The 24,084-nt window shown below is 41.2% G+C and overlaps 1 protein-coding gene across 1 annotated transcript in view; it reads right to left on the bottom strand.

The window, feature by feature from the left end:
* Positions 1-5,838: 5,838 nt before the first annotated feature.
* ATP10A (ATPase phospholipid transporting 10A (putative)) overlaps positions 5,839-24,084 on the bottom strand; it is a gene marked incomplete at both ends in the record, with an annotated part of 118,164 nt that continues 99,918 nt past the window's right edge. Inside the window, 9 exons of the mRNA XM_082014283.1 lie at positions 5,839-6,544; positions 7,241-7,428; positions 7,764-7,868; positions 7,953-8,033; positions 10,366-10,566; positions 14,928-15,053; positions 18,855-18,931; positions 20,686-21,007; positions 22,388-22,572. Of these exons, the coding sequence (XP_081870409.1) occupies positions 5,839-6,544; positions 7,241-7,428; positions 7,764-7,868; positions 7,953-8,033; positions 10,366-10,566; positions 14,928-15,053; positions 18,855-18,931; positions 20,686-21,007; positions 22,388-22,572 (1,991 nt within the window). The remainder of the gene's footprint in view (positions 6,545-7,240; positions 7,429-7,763; positions 7,869-7,952; positions 8,034-10,365; positions 10,567-14,927; positions 15,054-18,854; positions 18,932-20,685; positions 21,008-22,387; positions 22,573-24,084) is intronic.

Raw genomic sequence — 24,084 nt, 5'->3', positions numbered from 1 at the left:
TGCCCTGGACACTGCAAACAAATGCGTTATCTCAGTCTAGTGAGCAGTGGAGGGCTGCTTGTGCCCTGTGTGCGTGGGAGGGCACCGGGGTCCCCCTTGTTCTGCCCCCTGCTCTGGTTTTCGACAGAGAGAAGATCCCTGGGACTGGTGCTGGGACCTGCCCTGGTCACAGGTACTGGCTAGGGAGCACTCCTGACCAGGGCACAGCCAGCATGTTCCTGTTTGCAAAACAAACACGAACTCCATGTCATTAAGTACAGCTGCGTTGCTTGACATCAGCTGTTGTCCATGCTCAGCTGCAGAGAACGAGCCAAATTCACTTGTGGTGTAGCTCTAGTGATCTTTAAGGTTGGTAGGAATAAGCCCACCAGTGGGTGGAGAGGGAGATGTGCAGAACCACTTTGCAAAACTGATGCAGTTCGAAACTTCTGAAGGTCCCCTTCTCTCTCTACCTACCCTGGGACTTCCAAATAGCATCTAGCAGTGCTTTTCTTTCCCGGCTTCCTTACAACTGCATAACCTGGTGGCTTCTGCAGCATCTTTGACATGTATCTGCTACCACCCCATCACAGCGCATGGCCTCTTGTATCAGCATCATTTTTCTGAACTGCCACATGCACTTGGTTACAAAAGCACACTGCTGAATTTAATGCTGGATGGAATAATGCCTGAGGCACTGAGCAGTTTGAGGCAAGTGGTTTGGGTCTGGAGCTCAAGTCTTACGAGGAGCGGCTGAGGGAACTGGGGTTGTTCAGTCTGGAGAAGAGGAGGCTGAGAGGGAGACCTTATCACTCTCTACAACTACCTGAAAGGGGGTTGTCGCGACGAGGGTGTTGGTCTCTTCTCCCAAGTAACTAGTGATAGGACAAGAGGAAATGGCCTCAAGTTGCGCCAGGAGAGGTTTAGACTGGATATTAGGAAAAATTTCTTGACTGAGAGAGTGGTCAAGCATTGGAACAGGCTGCCCAGGGCGGTGGTGGAGTCACCATCACTGGAGGTGTTCAAAAAACATGTAGACGTGGCATTTCAGGACATGGTTTAGTGGGCATGGTGGTGTTGGGTTGGTGGTTGGACTTGATGATCTTAGAGGTCTTTTCCAACCTTAATGATTCTATGATTCTATAAGAACTAGCTGCTGCAAAAACTTGAAGCTATTTTTTTTAGTTCAGATTTTATGATTAGGGCAGGAATTGTCACTCCCAGATGATTCAACCACATACAGTTCTGATGAAGTTTATTTTAAGCTTAACATCTCCATCTACTGCAACCAGTATCCATGCAAAAACATTTGAGGTAGCACCTGTAATGGATAGACCTCCTCAAATCCTCCATAGCTGCTGTACAGGGATCGGGTGATCAGCCTACAGGATTTGGGATGTAAAAGCCTGGAGTGGAGCCAAACGTCAGCATGACACTAGAGAACTGGGCCAGGACATAATGAAGCGGCACTCGTTAATTAAGTGGGTAGAACCTGCAGGAGAAGTACTAGGAGCAAGGACAGACTGTGGCCCTAAGCAGAATCGGGTATGAATAAACGACAAGTCAAAATTCATTGCAGGGTAGATGGGAAAGTCACATCTTGGAGGCAAGAGCAGTCTCTGGTTTGAAAGGGTCTGAAGAAATTTTACTAGCTAAAGGATGAGCTCTCCCCATCAACGAAGCACTTAATACAGGGTGCCACTGGATGTGGCCACAGTGAGAAGGCAGCACTATTATCAGCTTTCCAGTTTATGAAAAGCATAAGAGATCATTTAACGGCCATCAGGGGGTAGGGCTGTGGTTCCACAGCCGATGCAGGAGGATGGCAAACGGGTGCATGACTGTCCGGGTGCACAGGGCAGTGATGTATAGCTGGAAAATCTTGGAAAAAATAGCAGAGTGTTGTTTTGATCCTGTTTTGAAATTTGCACGCTCCGTTCCAGTGCACGGGCATATGTGGGAGATATAATTTCTGAGATTAGACTGCTAACCTGATAGAAGGTTCTGGTTGTTTCTCCAAGACCTTTACAAATCCAAGAGAAATTTATAAAATGGATAAATCACTGGAAACTAGTTCACATAAATAAGAGTAAGAAATACAGAACGCTGCGATGCTTAATTCACAACTCTCTTCTTCTCGGTCACTAATTTCAGCCAGACGGCTCCAGCCGGCAACGTGGAGCAGCTGTAGAAGTCCTTGCGGAGTTCAGCGCAAATATTTGGAAGAGTGTACAGGGGCTCTCCTTGGCAATAGACTGAAACTGGTTTTAATTGCCTCGTGGAATCTTTTAGTAAACAGTTGCATGCTTTTTGAGGATTGGTCTCAGGAATTTAAAGCTTTGTTTTGTCTGATATGACAACTGCTCAACTGCACCGACAGGAATAACTTTAGAAGTTTATTTCTATTTTATTAAAATCAATGTATACAGCTTCAAAAAGCCGTTAGTATTTGTTTAGTTAAAATGTTTCACGTATTAATAGCAGCTTCAAAATGTTGACAAGCCCTAAAGCCCAGCAAGTAACATGCTTTGATGTGTTTGTCTTCTGGCAGCTGAAGAGAGAACTTCTGATTTGAAATGAAAAGAATTAGTTTGCTTAGTATTTTCTTTCCAAATGTGAAACCTGTTTGTTTTTTTCTCTCCAAACTGTGGTTTAAGTTACATTTTATTTGTATTATTTTGCAATTTATCTCCCATAAGAAAATGGAGACATCTCACTTGTTGACATCTTTCTGACCTGGTTCTCTGCCTCTAGGTATCTCGCAGTTTTGGCACATGGAGGCCTCAGTGCGGCACATCTTCCTACCTGTAAGCACGCAAGCAGTCCTGCTTAGGTCACTGCACCGTTAAGGTCAGCAGGCTTATTTGGTTTATTTAAGATTAAACTCACACACGTTTGCAGGACTGCCGCCATAGTAAGATATTTTACCTTTTAGTATGAAGGGAGCATTTACACTTCATGCATTTCAAAAACTATCTCTAAGGATTTTTTTTTGTGACAAAATACAGCAGTTTTTGAGGCCTGATTCCCAGCTGGGGTAAGTCAGCTTGCAGACATTGAAGGAGCCATGATAGTTGTAGCAGCTGAGGATCTAGATCTACAGTCATGTTGAGTTTCCCTAAACATGTGACACAAACGTACTACTCACACTCACAGTGGCAGCTGAACACAACTGTCTGGCAGTGCATGAGCATCTCTCAGTCCCAAAGGAACCTGTTTATACCTTACCTGCACAAGCAGTCTTTGAAACACTGAAAGCACAACAACTAAACCAAATCTTGTATCACAAAGGCATGGTTAGCGAGGGATTTACGTTCTTTTTGATGAGAAGATCATCAAATCCATCTCTGAGCAAAAGCCTGGTGATGTTCCAGCCCTTTCTGCTGCCAGCACCGGGCATGTCCCATGAAGGCCTGCAGGACACCAAACATGCTGTGGAAAGATGCGGATGAGTCAAGAAGCTCAAGAGATCCTCGCCCTCCTGCTGGGGCTGCTGCAGAAACTGAGAGGGCACACACGCATAACATCCACAGGAAGCTCCTGCTACAACCCCACGACACTCTTAGACCAAATTTAACATCTTGAACTGTGCCTACCTGGTATCTGATCCTGTGCCCTTCTGTGAGATCCTGTTTTACAAGCAGAGGAACGTTTCTAACCAGATGGCAACATTTACACATTTCAAAGTGTCATGTGATTTCCCCTCTGGCGTTACAAGATACTGCGCCTACACACAGGTGAGTTATTTACAATGGCAATCACTGAACAGTTTGTGTTAAATCCAGCCAGCTAATCTTGCAAAAAATTACCTGCAAAGTCATCCCAACAGAGTCAGTATCAAGACCAAGGAGGCCGGTAGATCAAGTAGAGATGTCTAAACTCAGAGCTGTCTCACCCAGCGAGAGACACTTGCGAAGGAGGTTTCTGCACCTCAGCAGGGACCTGCAGGCTCCCTTTCCACAGAGCGGAGAGAGACAAGGGCTCTGAGGGCACGGGGCTCTGCCCTGCTGTGGAGGTGTGTGTCCGGACGCGCACCTCAGCGGCTCCCGGCTCGCGCTGGCACCGACGGGGCAGATGCCCACCTACCTTCATGGAAGCAGCGTGCCGACCCTTACTGCCACATTTCTATCATAATTAATATAAAGCAGAGAAGGGTCAAGACTTTTTCAGCCAGTAACCAATGAGTCAGTAGGTGTCTTTTCCTCTGCTAAAATCTACATACATAAACCCATGTTCCTCTTATAACTGGACTAAAAGGAGGAAGTTGTGCTTCAGGTACCTTTTTTTTTTTTTTTTTTTAAATTAATTGCATGCTTAAAGCTGTTCACAGGAGACTGAAAGAGTGAGTCCCTTAGCTCTTTGCCCTGTCCTAGTCAATTCTAATCCCAAAATGTAGTTTAGCTACATGTGGATGTGTCATGTTTTATCAGGGTAACGTTATTTACAGGCTGACAGCTCTTATTTAGATTGCTTTCATCTCTTCCTTTCATTGGCATTTTACAGTTTCGTGTTACCAATTCTGTCTTTGGAGAAGAGGTCAGTGTATAACCCTTTGAAACAAAAGATCCTGAGTAGATTAGGAAGTGACACAGTGTGGCTTTACGGGTTGAGGCAATCCATGCCTGGCACAGACCATGAACAAGTTCTGGCCTTACACAACTGGTGGCAAACAAGGCAAAGGCCATCCGAAAGCCTGCGACGAGGAAATGAAATGCAGCAGCTAGTTCAGATGTGGTCATGATGGCTAGATAGGTAAGAACCACACAGCCCGCCGAGGTTAACCCCCGCTGGGATCCATCAGGTCAGCACAGGCTCATGTACCTCTGCACAGCACTGCACCCTCGCAGCTGGTCAGGCCCCTTCCTGCAAAAACCAAGGACTGGATTTAGCCTGGCTGAAGCAACAGTGAAGGTACCTAACAAAACTCCACCCAGCCTGTCCTCCACCCACCCACTAGCAAGCAGGATCGACTTCTTCATCAAAACCAGCCTACTCGTGGTAGTGCTCCAGCACAGAAGATCACAGACCCTCCAGGTCAAACTCAGCAAAACCAGCTCCAGCACAGAAGATCACAGACCCTTCAGGTCAAACTCTACAGAGGACACAATGCACCAGCTCTCTGCCCCCAAATCGCTCCTCACAAACAAGCAGCAGCTTTTCTTCAGAAGTTGAACAGTCTGATACAAGGCCATGACCGGCCGAATGCTAGCTACTCCGAGTGAAGGGCTGAGTTACTATTAATGCCAGACTGGGAAGTCACTTTGCAATATGGATGGTCATTTATTTATTGCTTTATCATGACACATAAAATGCTATGCCTGCAATATCAAAATATGGTGTCACTTATAAAATACCAGTACTATTAATGCGGTGGTAAGATACTGTTAACATTTACAGAGAGGTGTATAATAATTCGATAGTATTGCCTAATGGTTTGCTCCAGTGACAAAACACCCTGGCAAGCAGATGATGGGTGGAATACAGTGCCTATTTATTATCATGGTTTTTCCTCCTTGATTACTGGATGGCCTATCAATAATTGTTGCTGAATCTAATCCTTTTTAACATGGTAGACAGTCCTTTGCTTTTACAGTATGTGTCAGAATAAAAGAGAAGCATCTGAAAAATAAAGAGACGGCATTTCCTTACAAAATGAGATGAAAAAATAAAACAATATAAATGGAACTTTCAAGTGTTTCTTTTTATATTTAAAGCTCTTATTTCAATATACTGTATTTAAACATTCTTAAATAATAATTCTGTACCTTTGATTTTCTGTTTCATCTTTGGAAACAAATAGAGTAATCTAACTATAAATGTGTGCAAATAGAAAATATATAAATATATTTAAGGCCCATGTCATAAAAAGGTGGTCTCAGAATTGTCACTTTTACAATAATCAGCTGGGGTCCCTTTCATTTTATCCTGCATGTTATTTGAGCTCTGTTCTTTTAAGCCTTTGAAGTCCACATGCAAAGAAGAGCCAAGCACACACATATTGTCTTGTCTTTCATTTTGTAAACTGCTTGATGACACCTGTAAAACAGTCCCAATGCGACTGAACAGCGGAGTCGATGTGATCCACTTCAACAAACTGAAGTCTGCTTGGTTGACTGCTGAGCTCCATGGGAATGTTGCTCCCACAGGCGACGACTCCATCTCTGAAGTGCCGTGTCTAACTTCATGAAATCCCATGGACCTTTCCAGACTACTGGCTGATGAGGGGAGTTTGTTTTCCCCATACAACAGAGCACCCTGGGGAGAGGCAGCCACAGTCCGATCTGTTGTACGCTCTGCCTTTGTGTGCTCTTGGAAAAGTGACTCGCTTGTTTGAGGAGATGTTGGCAAAGGTGTGCTTTGGTTAAAAGCCTTATAACAATCACTAGCATTTGAGCCAAGGCTTGGTGAGAAGTTGTCTGCTAAGGGTTGTGTCTGACATATTGTCTCCTTTACATTCAACTTGGTCAGAAGCTGGGTGCGAATCTCTGGGGATAGTTTACTCAACTGGCGTCCAAGCTGAAGCTGGGTTGGGAATAATGTTCCCTGAAGGGTTCTGTATAGAAATCTGCAAGAGGAGAATATGCGCATGAAAAGAACTGAAAGAAGGAAGCACCCAAGATACTATTAAGAGGAAATATCCAAGACAAAAGTACAACACAGAAAAAGAAGAGTTTTATGTGCCTTTCTTATGTTTGTCACGAGAAAGCTTGCAGATGAAAATCTCTAAATGCTGTGCTAATATTTTGATTAATAACAAGCAGTGTAATAAATCTGCGCCTTTAGCCAGTGATCCACCTTGTGATTACACACTGTCTTTCATCTTTCCTGGTGAGGAATCAAAGGCAATGGGGATCAGTCGGCAGAGCAGGCCTCCTACATGCATAAGTAGGCAAGTAAGTCCACAACACACTATCAGAATTTCTGGACTGTGCAAGTTATGGGAGGATGGGTTGAATCTGGAAGCATCGTGGAAAACCTCACAGGGCAGCAAATCTCTGGATGGCCAGGAGGTTTGACCAACTGTCTACAGTTATCCCATTCCTGTGGTCTATGGCCAGGAGCTGTGGTCTGTTCCTGTGGTCAGGAGCACAGAAGAGGTTAGAAAACCTGACTTCATAAAATCAGCAGCTGATAAAAATTGACTTGGCTGGTAAGGCAAAAAGAAAGAGAGGGAGTGGAAAAAGCAGTATTTCTTGCCCTCCCAAGCACATGCATAAAGTGCTTTGATATGTGAGAAAAGATATGAGAGAAGATAGAATACCTGGGCAGCAACGCAACGACTGGTGATATAATGCAGGTTAAATAGAACATAGGGTCTCCCATCAGCCTTTCCATAGTCCAGTAGGGATTGGATGGAGGATGGCATACTGGGCAGGAAGCATTGTAAACCAGGGCCACAAAGAAAAATAAAAGGATACTGAAGATGCAGGATGACCAGTGGAGAAAAGTCTAGAACAAAAAAACCAACAAAAGAATAATGACTCTTTATATTCTGAGAAATTTGCTGTGATTCTGAATTAATACTTCTTAATTTCTGGAGCCAACTCTATGCACAGCACAGAGTTTAGAGCCTTGTATTCTCAAAAACTCTTATTAGAGATACAACACTGCAAAGCTGTTTGCAGATCACAGTTTAAAACCTTTTTCATCTTTGCTTTAAATGCTTGCTAAAAATAGGATGTGCTGAGGGAATGAAACAACCATCATCTGTTTTTGAAGAATGTCACTACGAAAAGAATTACATATATGCCAGCACGTTTCTATGAAGGCTGTGGGTACCTTACCCAAGTTTTGGTTTCAATAGCCAAATGTAGTATGATGGTGAAAAGAGCTACTGTGGTGATGGGAGTTCCCCAGGTGAAGATATCCACCTCTGAATCATAGTAAGTCTGTAAAGAAGGAGACAGAATTTAGCCCAAGCTGTGTTGCCAGGTCTCCTCAAAATGCTTGAATGGCTCAAACAAAACACTTACGAAATAGGGGATGAAGAAGCAAACCAGGCTTTGATACATAGCATCAATCATGTTCATCCAAAACATGTGTGGTTGGTACTCCTGTGGCACAAAAGAAGTTAAGAAAATCAGACCCTAAGGAAAATGCTGTTTGCTGGGACAGGTATTTTGAGGGTGATATTCCAATGAGCACTTTAAAGCTTCACAACTTTGCCAATCAGTTAGATACCCTTGGAGACGAAGTATGAGGAGTCTACTGGCAAGTCGCTCTTCTGCCTTCCCCCCCACCCCCTGGCAAAGGGTGTAATTTTAATCTGACACTCAGGCCAGCAAACATTTATGAAGGTGCCCAACTTTAATGCACTACAGTTAGACCACTGATTTCAGGAGGAGCTCTCTGAGGTGTAAGCACGGGACTAAATGCATTTTACATCACGTACATAACAAGTACAGAGTATTTATCCACAAGAGACAAAACAGAAAATGCACACATAGTTAGAAAAGAATATCCACAACAATGATCTTTATCAAGCAATGCAGCAATGTACGCTATGTTATAAATATGTAAACAAATATATATACACACACACACATATTTCTGTATGTCTGGGCATAAAATTGCTCACTAAGAAAAGATATTAAACAAACATTTTGTTTTAAGGAAATACACAGTTGCAGGGATATGGATTGTCACGTAGAAGACCTGGATATAAAGAAAAATAGTTTGTAAATGACTATTTATTTATTTAATTTTGGGATATAGGTTACTTCTGCAACCACTGGGCTCATCAGGGCCCTTTAACTCTATGGAGAATATAATTGCAGACTAAAAATCAGAATTGAGAGATGCTTAGAAACAATTCTAGTGTTCTTTGGCCTATTGAAATAACATGTGGTTAAGCACAGGAACAGGCTGCTCAAAAAGACCACGAAATTTCCATTCTTGGAGACCTTCAAAACTGGACTAGATAAAGATTGAAGAAACCTTACCAAGCTTTGAAACTATTTTGAGCAGGGTGCTGGATCAGATGGCCTCCAGAGGTCCCTTTCAACCTAAATTATTCTACAGTTCTACAGGCTTTGAATAGATGATACCTTCTTGAAAGAGATCCTACCTAAAGCAGGATTTTTGGCAAGTTTTAAAAATGCCTTTTTAGGTAACTATTCAGAGAAAATGCTCACTAGACTTCAAACTTAGAATTGTCCCTGGGCCTGCCTATGAGAAGTAATTGTACTGTGAACCTGGGAGACTTCTCAGGTTGCCAGCTGAAGACACGAAGACACAACTTCTCAACAAGCTTGAGCCATTACACGATTTCTATCACCTTAAAAATGTGCAACAAAGGAAGGTATTAAAGTTATAATCTTTGAAGTGCAAAGCACTGGAACAGAAGAAATCTAGAAAATGAAAAACAACAGCTTGGTGACAAAGAGAGAATTTGGACCAAAGCATTAAATATAAGTTACACTAAGATTCTCCTTTTATCTTTCCAGGACAGTGTCTGGCAATGTCACTAGATGTGTAGGGTACCAAATGGAGGTGTACAGTTAGAGGCAAAAGACACTCACTGTCTCCTCTCAGAGGGCATGATGTCAGATACTTTTAAGAAAGGCTTTTGCCTTGGAAGCAATGTCTCAATATGGAAATTTTTGCCAAGCAGATTTTCCCACAGTACACTGTAGCTGTAATTACCAGAAATGGTTTGGCTCAAATCCCTCCTGCAATTCCTTCTGTTTTCATTGTACAATTCAAGCAGATGGGGACAAGGTGTTTTAACCAGACATTTCAGCTGAATTTGTCATCTGCTGATGACCACCTCCCTCAGAGTCTAAGTCTATTGACTTCTGTGCTTACTCCTAAAGTCATTTTTCCCTTCTGACTGTAAAGGGCTAGGGCGTGAAGTTTTGAGTAAGTACTGTGAGGTTATTCTGTGAAAGTCCACAGAAGATATAATCTGCTTTACTTTTGTGGTTATTTGTGAACCTGGACCATGAGGGAGGTGTTCAGCTTAGGTTGATTTAAAGCATTCAGCCTTCTTTCCTGTTACATTTTTCAAAATATAGCTGGGTTTTTTTGTTTGTTTCTTTTAAATGTACTTTTGGCATTTAGATCAGATGAGGGTGGTGAGACACTGGAACAGGTGTGCCAGGTGTTCCAGGGTGCCCCATCCCTGGAAGTGTTCAAGGCCAGGTTGGATGGGGCTTTGAGCAACCTGGTCTAGTGGAAGATGTCCCTGCCCATGGCAGGAGGGTTGAAACTAGATGATCTTTAAGGTCACTTCCAACCCAAACCATTCTATGAAATATCACAAAACAATAATAGTGTCTTTTCAGACTGTTTTTATCAGTCATCCACTCTCTGGGAGCAGGGTTGGTTTTCAGTTGAAACTAAAGACATCTAGGAAAAAAATGACAAACAGCAAGAAGTTTTTACCTCCATATTCTGGCCACTTTTATAAAGCTGAGGTACAGCAATTAACACTTCAGCTGGCACGTCCTTATCCAGCACACCAGTAATCAGTTGTGGAAGAGAAGAGAAGAGTAAATTAAAGAAGATGAGATACCACTGATCAACCATTGATGAGCCAGAGAACCCGCAGTAGAACTGGTACCAGAAGAGAAGGGCCACAAACATCTGAAACAGAATGAACAATGCTGTAAATATGACAAGATAAGCAGGATCATCATCCCATTGTGTTCTGAAACCATTCTGATTCCAGTTCTGCAAGGCCTTGTCTATGAATGCTAAACACATGAGCAATCCTTCTAAGGATACCTAGTCTTTAACTTGCTGTTCCTGGTGCCTGGACCACTTCGCTAAGCTACAAACATTTGGCACACCTGCAAGTCTTTGTGCTGCTGGAACCTCAGATCTCAGATATCAGGGATGACTTCACACAAAATTAACTTTCAGTTCAAGTGAAACTCTGAGAGGTAATTTAACTAACCGTATAAAGCTCTCCCAATCATCGCTGAGCTCTAGATATATGAGTACTGACCTCATAGCACTTACATTACTGTTGTAAGAATAAGCATTTCCATAATAATATCCTCTGCTGGCTTGAGATGTTTTGGAAGGCTCAGCTGGTCTACAACAGCTAAACGCAGAGCTTTTTTCCAAGACCAGCATGAGACTAGCAAGGGAACAGAAGAAATCTAGATCCCTAGCAGGGGAGGTGGAACTGTAAGATCTAGTAAAGCCATGTTAACTATTCTATCTCTGTGCTTTGAAATTCAGCAAGATAGCAGTGCTGTAGAGTCCTCAGTCTCCCTTACTCTTCAGCTGTATAAAGAAATCAGCTGCATACACAACTGCAGTAGGATTGTTCATGTAGTTGGGTTAGAATCATCCAAAAAGGGACAAACCATGCAACTTGTTTCTTCTACAATCTCTGCAGCATGGAGAATCCAGAGTTTTTTAGGACTCGGGAGAGGTGCTGATCTCACCTGTGAGGGGGGATCTGAGGCCTAGAAAAAGATAGGTAGTTTCCTACAGAAGGAAATAAATTCCCAGGGTTGGTCCTCTTAAAACTGCTATTTTTATTATTATTTCTAAAGTGATTAACACTAAATGGAAGGCAACCAGAAAAACCTTGGTAACTGTCCTGCAAGGGTTTTCCCCATTTTAAACATGAAGAAAGGAAATGACATGACCTCTCCTTTCACTTCCTTTTCTTTTTGTATTCTGTTCTCAAAAGCTTTCAGCCTGCTGGAATATATTAACCCTTCATTTTTAGATATACAGAGGAAAATATAGATCTGTTCTATCTGTGCGCCAAAATGTGGTTGAAATTTAAATGTAGGAGATGAAAAAAAGCTGTGGTCTGCTTAGTCAGTGAAAACTGCTATAAGGAGAGTAAGCCTATCTTTTGAAGGGGAATTGCCATAGAATGAGAGGCAATTCCTGCTGTACGTAAATGTATATATTTCTGTATATATAGATATATTGTACACATATGTTCAGGCAATGTTTGCATACTACGTTGAAGTGGCTTGTATATCAGCAGTAACATACCCTTCACTGTTTGTGAGCCCATACTATAAACTAACTTATTAAAAGTTAAATGGTAGTGTTTTTTTAAAGATCACCTCTAGAAATGTTTCTGTAAATACATTTCATGAAAAATATCTTCCTCTGGCCAAAACAAGACTGAGTTACCACAGCTTACCTTCTTCAGTACAGTTGGTTGGGAGATGGCAATTTCATTTCAAAATTGAACAGATTTTGGAATTTATTTCCTTTCCATACCCAAAAAATTAAACAAAACTTCCTGAGTCTTTTCTCAAAACGGAATTGCAATAAATATGTGGATTTAGATACTTTTCTCTCACTCACTTGAAATAAACAAAATCCAGGACCAAAGAAATTTTCCTCTCTAGAGCCTTGCTAAAATTAACCTGTCTTGGAAAGAGTTTGTCTCTGACAAAAATGGGTAGTTTGATGAAAATACAGTCAGCTGAAAATTTTCCTACCACCTCTAGTATAGGTCTCAGCAGTGCTGTCAAAGTAAGCTGTACAAATAAATGACATTTCAGTAACCAAGCTCAAATCAGATTTTTTTCCCCCAGAAATTTCATTTTGGACTAAACAAGTGTTTAGTTTAATTTCAAATACAATGTACCCTCTTGCTTCAGTGCATGACCTCCCTGAAAAAGTCAAAACAAACTGACATAAAAATTGAATTAGATTTTAAATAGAAAAGGTTTCCTTTTTGTCCCCTGGATGAGACTGTTGTATGAACGTGGCTCCTGACAGAGTTTATCAGTGAATGAAGTATATGTCAAAAAATGTCCAGTGCAGTCTTGCAGAGATAATACATAAAGGGGAAGAAGCAGTGCATGCTTGTGCAGGTAGAATTTTGTTTACATGAAATCCCTTTTCATCAAGCTCAGATATTTCCAGTCATGTTATGTTTTAGTTTCTATTTTACTTGTATTTTTATTATCTCCACAAACCAAACATCTTCTTGGATAAGTCGTCTGAATTTCCAAATGGCTTTTGCAGCAATCTGGAGTTTACACTTTGAGTTAGATAGGTTCTAGTGGAGAATGGAAAATTTCATAATATGAGCAAATGGGGAAAAAAACACTTGAGGAAACAGAAAACTTGCAGAACGTTTGCAGCGTAGCTATCCTGACTGTCTGCGGAGAATCACCCAAAATAGTGTCCTTGCAAAAGGATCAGGCGCTCACATCTTTCATTTTCGAATATTCTTTCCTTAAAGGCAGGCAATGTGTCAGATGTATTCATGTCTATATGCTGGATACCCCACCACAGTTTTAGAGTCAGTAGCAACAAGTATTGCTCAGAAAGCTCTCAAGGCTGCCAAAGCAGAGCCAACACAAAGAGATATTCTTCAGTTATATTCTAGCCTTGAGGCAGCAGCTTCTGAAAATGTCTTACTAAAAATGGCATGAGAGAGAATACTTGTAATCAAGGGGAGTTGTACCAAAGGAAATGGAAGATTTTAGAAGAGCTGAACAAAAATGTAGATGTATAAACAACATCTCTGGCTGCAGATTGCTGGAACGTCTTATGTGTATTCTTTTTTAATTTTAATTTAATGTAAGCTAGCTCTGCATACACTTCTTGGAAGTTCAGATTTCACACTGTCAAGCCAAAGGGTATTCTGGAAACATAGAGCACTGGGGGTGGGAGTACAGACATTTCGCATCACTCAGGATCAAGCCTTAAAACTCAGGCATTTGAACACCAGCACATATTTCACTGTTGTGCTTCAACAGGTGGCTCTCCACTCAGTGTAGCATTATTTAAATCTGCTTGCTATTTCAGACTCAGGCAGCAGTTCAGACCATCCAGGTCCCTTCTTTCTTTTGTGTCTGGAAGGGTGCTTGCATGCAGTTTCTGATCAGACCACAGAACGTATTTTAACACGCTTGTGTTAACACAAAGACACTTTATTAATTCTTTAGCTCCCTGAGGTATTCCTATGGTGTTCAAAATTCTGAGCAAGTTATGGTCTTCTCCTGATAAAATACCCACCTTCAGCTTGAGATCAGTCAGGCCAAGGAATTTGCACTAAAAAGTTGTCACTGATTTAAAAAACTGAGGATTAGATTAAATTTGGAAAGCAACTTTTACAAAATTGAGAGTTACTTTTTTTCTGGTATTGAGGATAAACCCCATTCTCCCCTTCACAATTCACCCTGGAGCAAACAGAGATCTAAGAACTCTGGCTCTCTTTTTCCTGCTTCTTCATATTGCTTGCTCCCAAGATGATTGATTTGTAGGTGTTGCAAGTGAGCAGATTTGTGTGCCTGCCAGTGACTCCCACACAGCTAATGGAATTCTTGGTTGTCTTGTTAGGCAGTTTTCAATCAGTCATCTTTGCACTCCAAGATCAATGCAAAAGGCCTTTGTTAGGGCCAACGAGTCAAGCTGCTGCTGGCTCAGTGCCCAGTACCGGAATAACTCCCGTTTCATACGCTAGGGGGGGAACGCAGACGCATAGTCTGTTCTTTACCATGGTTTGCTTCCTTTCTAATGAACTCTTTTCAATAGTTGGGAGTAAGACAAATCAAGAAAAAAACCTTCCCAATCTTTGCATCTGAGACACAAAGAGGACTCAAATTATCTCAGGTCACTAGGGAATATGTACAGTGATTCATAAGCAACAAGAAGATAGGGTCAGGAAGAGAAAACACACTCAATTGCTACTTTGGACCAATGCTGGATGGCTTTGGCATTAAAGACTCCTGTGTCTAGCCAGCTAAATTCTGCAAAACTGTTTTATAAAGAAACTTCTTAAGCAGTGCTTGTTATTTCTGTTACCTAATTTGCACATTCAGCAGCACACTGTAGCTGTTACGGAGTGTGTCCTGTATTTCTGCAAATGGCAGCCAGCTGTCTTTCAACTCTGCAAATTTCTTTGCAACTTATTTATAAACCATTAGAAGGCTGACCTAATGCTCACTTAGCACAAAATAAACCCTGGAAACACGTGGTGCCATAAAGCTGCCAAGTCAAACACTTACTGCATTTTTGTAGAAGAAATACAGCACCATGTTGGCAAGTCGGGAATAACACCAGTGGCCATGAACAAGCAAGAGCTTCTCCAAATGCCGGAACCTTGGGATTGCGAAGTCGCTTGCCATCACCGCCTTTAATGAAAGAAGAGTTGGAGTCATTATTCTAAAGCATCATTTCCAATACCAACAGTGAACCTAGTCATCTTCTTAACTCATACAGTCAATGGAATGATGAAGAATTAAATCCATTACATTGCATCTGAAATGCAGCTATTGCTGCATTGATTTGGAATACCTGCGAGCAAACCCGGCGGCTTGGCAGGACATGCAAGGCGACCCGGTCCTTGCCCAAAGGAGATTACAGTCTTTGTTCCAGATGGTGACAACCAGCAGCAAAAAGCGAGAAGTGGGAGAATGGCTGGCAATTGCAGTTGCATGAGCACGAAGGCTGAGGGCCCACGTGTGAACATCTTGGTGGCTGTAACATCTTTCTCTGTAAAAACTGCAGGGTACTTACAGGGCAAAATGAATTTCCAGAGAATAAAATAAGGAAAGCAGAATTAAGTGATTGCATCGTAATTACTGGTCTTTAAAAGACAAAACAATAAAAATACTAGTTTTAATTAACATTTGCAGTCCTGGCTTATAAAGTTTACTTGGCTGTCCTGAGATATCAGTAGTTTGAGGGATTTTTAAAATTGCATGTTTTCTAAAACTGTCTGTGAAAAAATATCACACGAGATGAGACTCCTCTGGGACTGTGCAGACTGCCAAATCACATTGACAAAATGAATCACCCAGTTTCTCTCTACTTCTGACTAAAGTATAGGGTACTGTACATCTAGATGACACCTTCTTGTAAATGATGGTGTTACCACGGTGGTTTCATGATCTTCCATATCCCTAGGATCACATTAAGATTTCATTTAATATTATTTTACATTTAATTTTCTATTTTGGTATCACCTTTCTTCTCACAGTTCAGCAAAAACTTGAGGAAAGGTGAAAACCTCCAAAGGAGCAATGTCTTCCTCACGCTCTATAAGGTATATTTTGTCTGTATTCTTAAATGACAGACATCTTTCCTTTTAATTTTTCCTAATTCCCTTTCTTGATAAATCATCAAAAGAGCTTAGTCTTCCCTAGTAAGTGCTTGTAGAGGCTATTAAAATAAAGTCGAAAACAGTATGCAAGAGAAGGTGTAACAATGCATTGCAATTTAAGCAGTAGATGTATATAAGCACTGGGACATTTTTTAATATGTTGACACATCCCAGGATTCCTCAGGTACTGAGATACACCTGTTATAACCTCCCTGCACATAACAGTCTGATTTGTGTTGCAGACATACCGCTGTCTTGCAGTTTGAGGAGAAGAGAGCTGTGCTATGTCTGCTTCCTTGTCCTCCACCTCATCTCAGCCTATTCCAATGTTAAAACAAAACCGCTAGCTTCTTTTCATTTGTGCTTCTAACACAGTACTTCACAACACATTGTTAGAAGTGTCAGGTTTTTTTTCTTTTTTATTCCATTTTGATTACAGTGAGGAACATAGTGAGGAAGACAGTGTTATCCAATTACATTTGCATGTTTATTTTGTCTCAAAATATCCCCTTGATTTTCATATTTTTATTTTTTCTTCCAGCTTTTTCACAGGAAAAAGTGATTCATACTCCACACGCTTCCATAGAATGTGGAAAGAAAATAAATCAGAGAGTATTGCTGGTTTAGACATCTAAATGCTCAACGCCTTCTGAGTACCTGCATGTGTAAGATTCTGACAGTTGTTTACAGTAAAGAGGCCTGCATAGTTCCTTAGGAACTTGCAGCAAAGGAAGGGATTTATAAACATTTTCCACTCCGTTGAGCTTTCATTTAGAAAAAAACAGGTAGTTTAATGGTTAATGAGCAAATAGCTTTCAGATTTGAATATACTGCAAAAGCCAGGGGCATCTGAGGACTGGTTATTGTAACTGTATGAGCTCAACTGAAAGTGGCATAATGGGGAGAGGAGTAAAAATAAATGCTATGAGCACTGTATGTCTGCATTAGGAAAAAAGTGATTTGAATAAATACATAGATGATAGGAGCTGATAAGTTCATAAGAGATTATAAGACACAAGGAGTTTGGGGCAGACTTATTTGAATTTATAAGCTTGGAGGGGACCCCACAAAAAGAGTCTCCTCTGGGCTCTCTGGAGCCTGGACTGCGTGCAGTGACATTGCAGAAGTTATGCAAATCTCTCAGAGCCTGGTGAAGGCTGTGGAGTAACAAATACACTTGGTATCAGCTTAAGCCAAGACTTCCTTTTTTCCTGCCCTCTCTGGCCATGAAAGTCAGACTTGCAGGGTCTATGGCTGGGGTGCCATATGCACAGTGAATGTCTGAATATTTTTGTGGTAGCTTCTTTCCACTCTAATTTACTGCTGCTAACATGTTTGGAGAAGCATTTTTAATGGATTGCAGGCCTGAAATCTGTTGTTTGAAGAGCACTGACGGACATCTATTTGCCCTGGAGATCACTTCGACTGAACCCACTGGATGATTACAAGAAGGAGAACAAGTGTAATAGCTCTGCTGGGTCAGGCTGAAGCCCATCTTTCCTAGTATCCATCCTCCAACAATGGGCAACAGAGGATTCCTTCAGAAGAGTGTATGAATAAATAAGAAAAACATCTACTGACTTTTCTCCAGAGTACTGTCCTAGCTTCTGGTGATCTACAATGTCAGAAAATGAACAAAGCTGACATCCAAGTTCATAGCTCAGTTAAATTTTTGTTTCATAAATTTGTGTGTTGACCCAATTAAGTTACAGAAATCCCATGGAATAAAGTTCTATAGCCAACTTGCACACTGTATGAAGGAGGCCTTTCTTCCCTTTCAAGCACAACATCCAGCCAGTGTTGCAAAAAATGAAATGTGGGTCAGAGAAACACCCACTGGTAACTAAGTTAAGGAGCATGCTCATCTGCTCAGGTCCTCAGGATGGAAACACTTCCCATCTTCTCTGAAGAGCTCTTTGTGATACACTCAGCTACTTTATTTTCTCATGCAGTCAGTCTGCACCCAGCCCAAATACAAGGTCAGTTGTGGAAATGAGGTATTTTCCTCATTCTCTGTGTCATACTGCTACATCTGGTGCTAACAAGGCAACTGAACGGCACTAGCAATAGAGGAGGCAGAGGTAAGAGGTAAAACAGTAGGTAAGACATCCTATACATACACATCCTCTCTTCTCGGGATGGGAGAAGTGCCTCTTATACAGTGGCAAATACAGTGATCACAGGCTGAACACATCCAAAAGACTACAGGGCAAGTCCCCTTACCTTGCTGCTCCCTGTGGCAGAAAATGTGGAGAAAACCAAGACTGGGAATAGCGTGTAGGGAGCAGCTTCTGCAAAGGGCTGCTATTTTCTCTTTCTTCACTGTTCTGCTGTGTGAATAGGCTGAGTGAAATGTGTGGGTGGTTGGGCTAAGGGTCACCCCCACACTGTGCAAATAAGCTGCACAGCTGGATAGGCTTGCGCAGCCACTCCACAGGAGAAGTATACCCAACCATACAGGAGAGAGCAGAGTAAAAGCCAGAATAAGGTGTTCCTGTATTTCCTAAATAATGCATAGCTGAGCTTTTTTCCTCCTTTAAACCAGTATTTAAAAAATTATTTCTTTAAACATATTGCTTAGAGGGATCCGATAAGTTGAATTTTCTGAGAAGGTAGCATGTTCAAACTCAGCACAGATCTGAGAACAAACACAAGCTCAAACTGAAGCTGAAATCATCCTTATGACATGCAACTGGCACTCCCGAGCACAACTTGCCTCTTCTCCTTTATTTGTGCTGGCTATCCAAAGGCAGCTTGGTCAAGCTGACATATGGGAAGTGCCTATTTCACCCTTTCATGGGAGTGCTTTTCAGTGAACAAGCAATATTACCTGCATGCCTTCTTGACCAGAAATCCCCACGCCAACATCTGCTACTTGGATCATGCTGACATCATTAGCACCATCACCTAAAGATGACAAGAAACAGTTTTGTTGTCACTAGTAGACCAGCAACAGTTAGCAGAGCAGCAAAGCAAAGGAAAACCAGCTGTTACTGAGTGTTGGATAAGTATGGTAAGAGAGATGTGGGGTAGGAAAGGATACATCTTTGGAATATAAGGTTCAAAACTTGGCAAAGCTGCCAAGACATTCTGATCTTTGTAGACTTTTCTTATCACGGAAAAGTAAAAACAAAACAAATCCCTCTCTTATTATTAAGACCTAAAATACAAGTATCTGGCCTGGACTGTACAAATACTACAACACGGGAAGGCTGAGAATGAGCTTCTCAATACTTCTGCTTCCTGATAACTGTCTGTCTGAAATCAGGTATGACTAAGAATGAAATGTGCAAGAAGGCCTAATGCCAGTGAGAATGTCTACACAGTAAAAAATACAATAAAGTTAAAAAGTACATGAATTCTTGACTTGGGTTGACCGGTCTCAGATCTTTAATATGCCCATCACAGATAGGTTTAACTGCAATGGTTGCACAGTCTTGCTCTGCTTCCAGTCATGATGCCACAAGTGCTAGGTGCCATAGAAAGGATGCCAGAGTATCCTCACCAAGAGTGCTGACCTGACAAAGCTGATGTCTTTGTGACTGTGCAACACAACCCCAACTTAGCTCGTGTTGGTTAAAAGGGAGGATGTGCACAGCTAGGCTAGGAGCAGAGCTAGCCAGAGCAGGGGCTTGAGTTCAAATCACAGGCTCAAGATGCTCAGAAACAATGAAAACGTAAGCTGCGCAGTCTCCACCAGTATTTTTAAGCATTCTGGATAATCCAAGTTAACCTGCCAAACATTTCTGACAACATATACAAATGATTATGTCCATAGCCAGTCAGCCAAAGATCTACATTCAGTACGAGGGAGGTATATTTGAGCTAGATATAGTGAGCACGATGATTGTTACAATTAGCACACATTTGGTGATGTGGATGTCACAGGAGTCTGGCAATTATATATGTACTTGGGGTTTCTCATGGGTAGGTCTAACCCACATGTGTTCCTGCTGTGAATAAATAAGACAGGCAGATGAAAGCTAATGTGTTTGTGACGATATATGCTGCAATCATATCTTCTAATGCAATACGAGCCTAAACTTGCCATGGGGAAAGAAGAGCTCGTTGACTTTTCTTATGCAAAAATCATGGAAACATTTAAGACACTGCCAGATTTAAGACAGGGTGATTGACAAAATCTCCTCTTTGCCAACTGAGCAATTAGCTGGGAAGGAGTGTAAGTGCTGGCCCAATGCCAGTTATAAATCCATTCTCTATACTGACAAGGCAAAGTCATATCCTATGCTGTATGTCCGACTTGTGATGAAAAACGCAGATCATTGAGTTTAAACATGATTGGATGAAACAACACGGAGCGCAATTTTGTCCTGTGTGACACGGTGATTGCAAAATGGCGTTCTGCACAGCATCAGCTAACCCAATTCTTCACAGCTTGTGTTTGGACATGCCAAAACCTCATAGCATATCTGGGTCCCAATTACCTAACTTCTGTAGGAAAAAATCCCAAATACTACTCCAGAGTTCTATCTCGGTGTTGAATACATATGTTAGAGTTGTCCAAACCATTTTCAGACAAAACTGGAAAGCTATTTGAGTTGTGAGGCAGCTGGAAGGGTCCTACTGCAAGGAATCAAAATACCAAAATTCTCAAGGCACAGTATACATCAAGGCAGGCTAGTTTAAACTGAGATATTTACCTATTGCCAAGGTCATTGCTTTGAGTTTGTCTCTGACTAGTTTCACTACCATGCTCTTTTGGAGTGGGGTAGAGCGACAACACAGTACTGAATGGCATCGCTTGGCTAGTGCAAGAAATTTATCTTCTAGTATAGGTTCCAGGGCATAAGCTAGAGTCCTTCCGTCAATCACTAGGCCCAAGCTGGAAAGCATAGAGGAAGAGGGTGGATAGAAAGGGGTGAACCCAACAGTCATGTTTCCAGTAGCTTCGTCTATTGTGTTGTTTGAAAATTTAGACTCTACGCATTGCAGACACTGTTCCAGCAAGACAGCACATGTCTCCTGAAAAAAAATTCAAAATAAATACGCTTGAGAGAAAAGAACATGTATTCAAACGTTTGTGTTTGCTAGTATATTTAGGCATAAGGAATATGGGGAATGTGCTATATTTGCTGCACTATTAAAGTTTTAATTTCTAATAATCTTCTTTTCTATTCACTCTAAACACACTTAATTCTTGCAGAATCTATGACAGCAATGAGGACTCAAAAGGCTTAAAATCTAATTCCTCTTTAACATGCAGTATTGTATGCTAAATGAATTTCTTTTAGCTCCTTCTCAGAATAACAGTGCTGGGAAATGATAGAATCAGCATCAGTACCAAGTTAAGTATGGTGATGAACACCATATATACACCTACAACTCAGATCAAATAGTTATGCATTGTTAAAGACTAATTAGAGGTTGTTTAAGCTGAATTCTCTCTCCTAGCCATACTCAACTAAAAGATGTTATTCACAATACATAAACATTTAAAATGAAATGCTATTGGTCTTACAGCAAAGTACGACAAAATAGAAAGATCATGGAAAATCAATTTACCAGTTCAGTTGATACACTCAAGAACGGAAAATGCTGTTATCTTTTCTTCCTTTTGAAAAGAAATTGGAGCTGGATACTGCTGGCCTACCTCTCCTCTGCTGATCTGAAGTCCAATTTTATCAACCCATTAAAGGACTATAGCACTATCAGTCTGGTTCCTTGTATGTTAAGACCATATCAGTAAACTCTTTGTGACTGTCTGCTTGCAACAAGTTGAGCACAGGAAAGATCAGTAATTCAGAAGAATTAGAAAAGGTCTGTTAGGAAGCAAGGCATTACTGTAGATGTGGTTTTCTGACTCTCAGTGTTAGCATCGAAATTTAAGTGTTGCTTCTATCTCCAGAGAAAAAGCCACCTGAGAAAACATGAATGACTGAGTTATCTAAATACTACATTTCAGTGGTGTAAAATAAAGCACAAATTCTCAATAGGTAGTTGTTTTCTTCCTCATAGAATCATAGAATCTTTGGGCTGGAAGGGTTGCTTCTGGAGACTCATTAATGCCAATAAGCAAAACTAGGGGTGTTTTGAGAATGCATACCAAAGGAAGGCATTTATGCTGCTATGATATATTTTCATTCATGGTGGAGCCCACTACACACAGTTACATATCTTCAGTAAGTTTATGATACATGACAGTATGACTTAGAAGCATGAAACTGAAAATACATTCACTGAAAAGTATTCAAAGACATGTCCTACCTGAAAATTACAGATGAAGCAGGAAAAGAAGAAAAAAAAGAGGGAAAGGAAAAAAAAAGCCATCAAACTTTTAATTGTACAAGTTGAAAATAAAGCAAAGCTAGTTCACAAGTCAACTTGTGTATTGGATCTGCTTACTGGTGATTCAGCATTCAAAGTGATGATTTCTTCATCGTGATCTAGTAGCTTGCAGGCATATGCAATATTAACAGCTGTTTCTTGCTTGTCTCCAGTAAGAACCCAAATCTGCAACCCAGCTTTGCGCAAGTTTGCAATGGTTTCAGGAACACCATCCTGTAAACGGTCTTCAATGCCAGTTGCACCTAAGCACATAGAAAAAGCAAAATATTCTACATTAAATGAACACTTTGGGTTCACCAGAAATCGTGAGCTTGGATTTTTCAAAAAAAACCCAGCAGTGACTTCTATTGGGAAATAACTAAGCTACCAATGGTTGCAAGATTTGGGCAGCTTTTTTGGGGTATCGAGAAAGAGGAGCAGAAAGTAGCTGGGGTAAACATCTGCATCAGGAGTCAACAACAAATCCAGAATTTAAAACTTCAAAAGCAATCTGATGCCACTTCTAGTCTCACAGGTTCACAAGGCTGGTTCACCTTTGCTTATTGTCTCTCTGCTCTGTATCTTCACCATTTCTTCTGAATGTTGCTAGAGAAGCTATTGTTCCTTCTAGATCTTTTCAGTTCTTAAGGATCTTAACTGCCTTTCCTCAACTAGAAGCGGCTGGGTGACTAGAGATTTCTCCATTTTGAAAGGGAATGACAGCAGGACTGCAGCTTGGCAACAGCACATTAGGCTGCAGACATAAACCTTTTCCTGCCTTGTTGCTGCTCTTTGCTCTTGCAGAAAGACACTGGCTACCAAATGAGATATAGCAGAGAATAAATCATAAATGATGTGAAAGTAAAATGTGGCTTTTTCACGCTTTCAATGCATCTTTCTACTTGTTTATAAAAGACTGAGTATCTTTCCTATGCTTTTATAAATAGATTGACAGAGACAAGATTTTTAACTACTGTAGCAAAAGCTGCTCAGGACCAAGCTCAGTGTCACCACTGATACATCAGTGCTCCACTGAGTTTCAGAGAGGCTTCAATGTGAGGAAATGTAAGCCCTCACTACTGGAGAATGGGGAGGTGACAGACATGCAAGTTACCTGGAAAAACAGAAAAGCAAAGTAAACTTTTCTCAGCTATTTATTATTCCTATGGTTGTTCCTTGGAAAGAAAAAAAATAGCAAGAGAAGTCCACCTGAAGTCTGAGCACCAGTCATGTAGGTGGAAACACATTCTTAGGGCAATGTCAGGAAAGCTATTATTATCCAAACAGTGTACAAAGGAAAAGAGATTCCTTTTCCAGACTCACTTTTTTATTCCCACAGCCTAATCATGACTGATCACTGCAAGACACAAACCACAGTATGAGGTTCTTGGGGAATGACTGAATGGGTAGTTTACCTCTGGCTAGAGCTCAATTATTTGTATGGCAGTTCAATTGCACTTTTTTTTTTCCCTTCCCAGAGTGCAGGCAGAGCCAACAGGCACAACCATGGTGGGATCCTCCTGATTAATGTAGTCTGAATTAGTCACCTCATGTTCCCCTTTAAGTCAGAGGAGAGAAACAGACACTTCAAGGGTGTGATTCATCTAACCCTAAAGTGGGTATCCAAGACAGACCAAATGAACTGCACTTTCTTTTTTTGTCTCCATTGGTTATATGGGGAGCTTTAGAGATCTGTAGTAGATACATCAGAAGCTGGGTGAGGGGATCTCATCTCCCAGAGACAGACATGTTGGCAATTAATAAAGGTTGTTATT

The sequence above is a fragment of the Phaethon aethereus genome (assembly GCF_964289735.1).
Source record: "Phaethon aethereus genome assembly, chromosome: 1".
In the NCBI taxonomy this organism is placed as follows: Eukaryota; Metazoa; Chordata; class Aves; order Phaethontiformes; family Phaethontidae; genus Phaethon; species Phaethon aethereus.
This window is presented reverse-complemented; position numbering and strand designations above follow the sequence as displayed.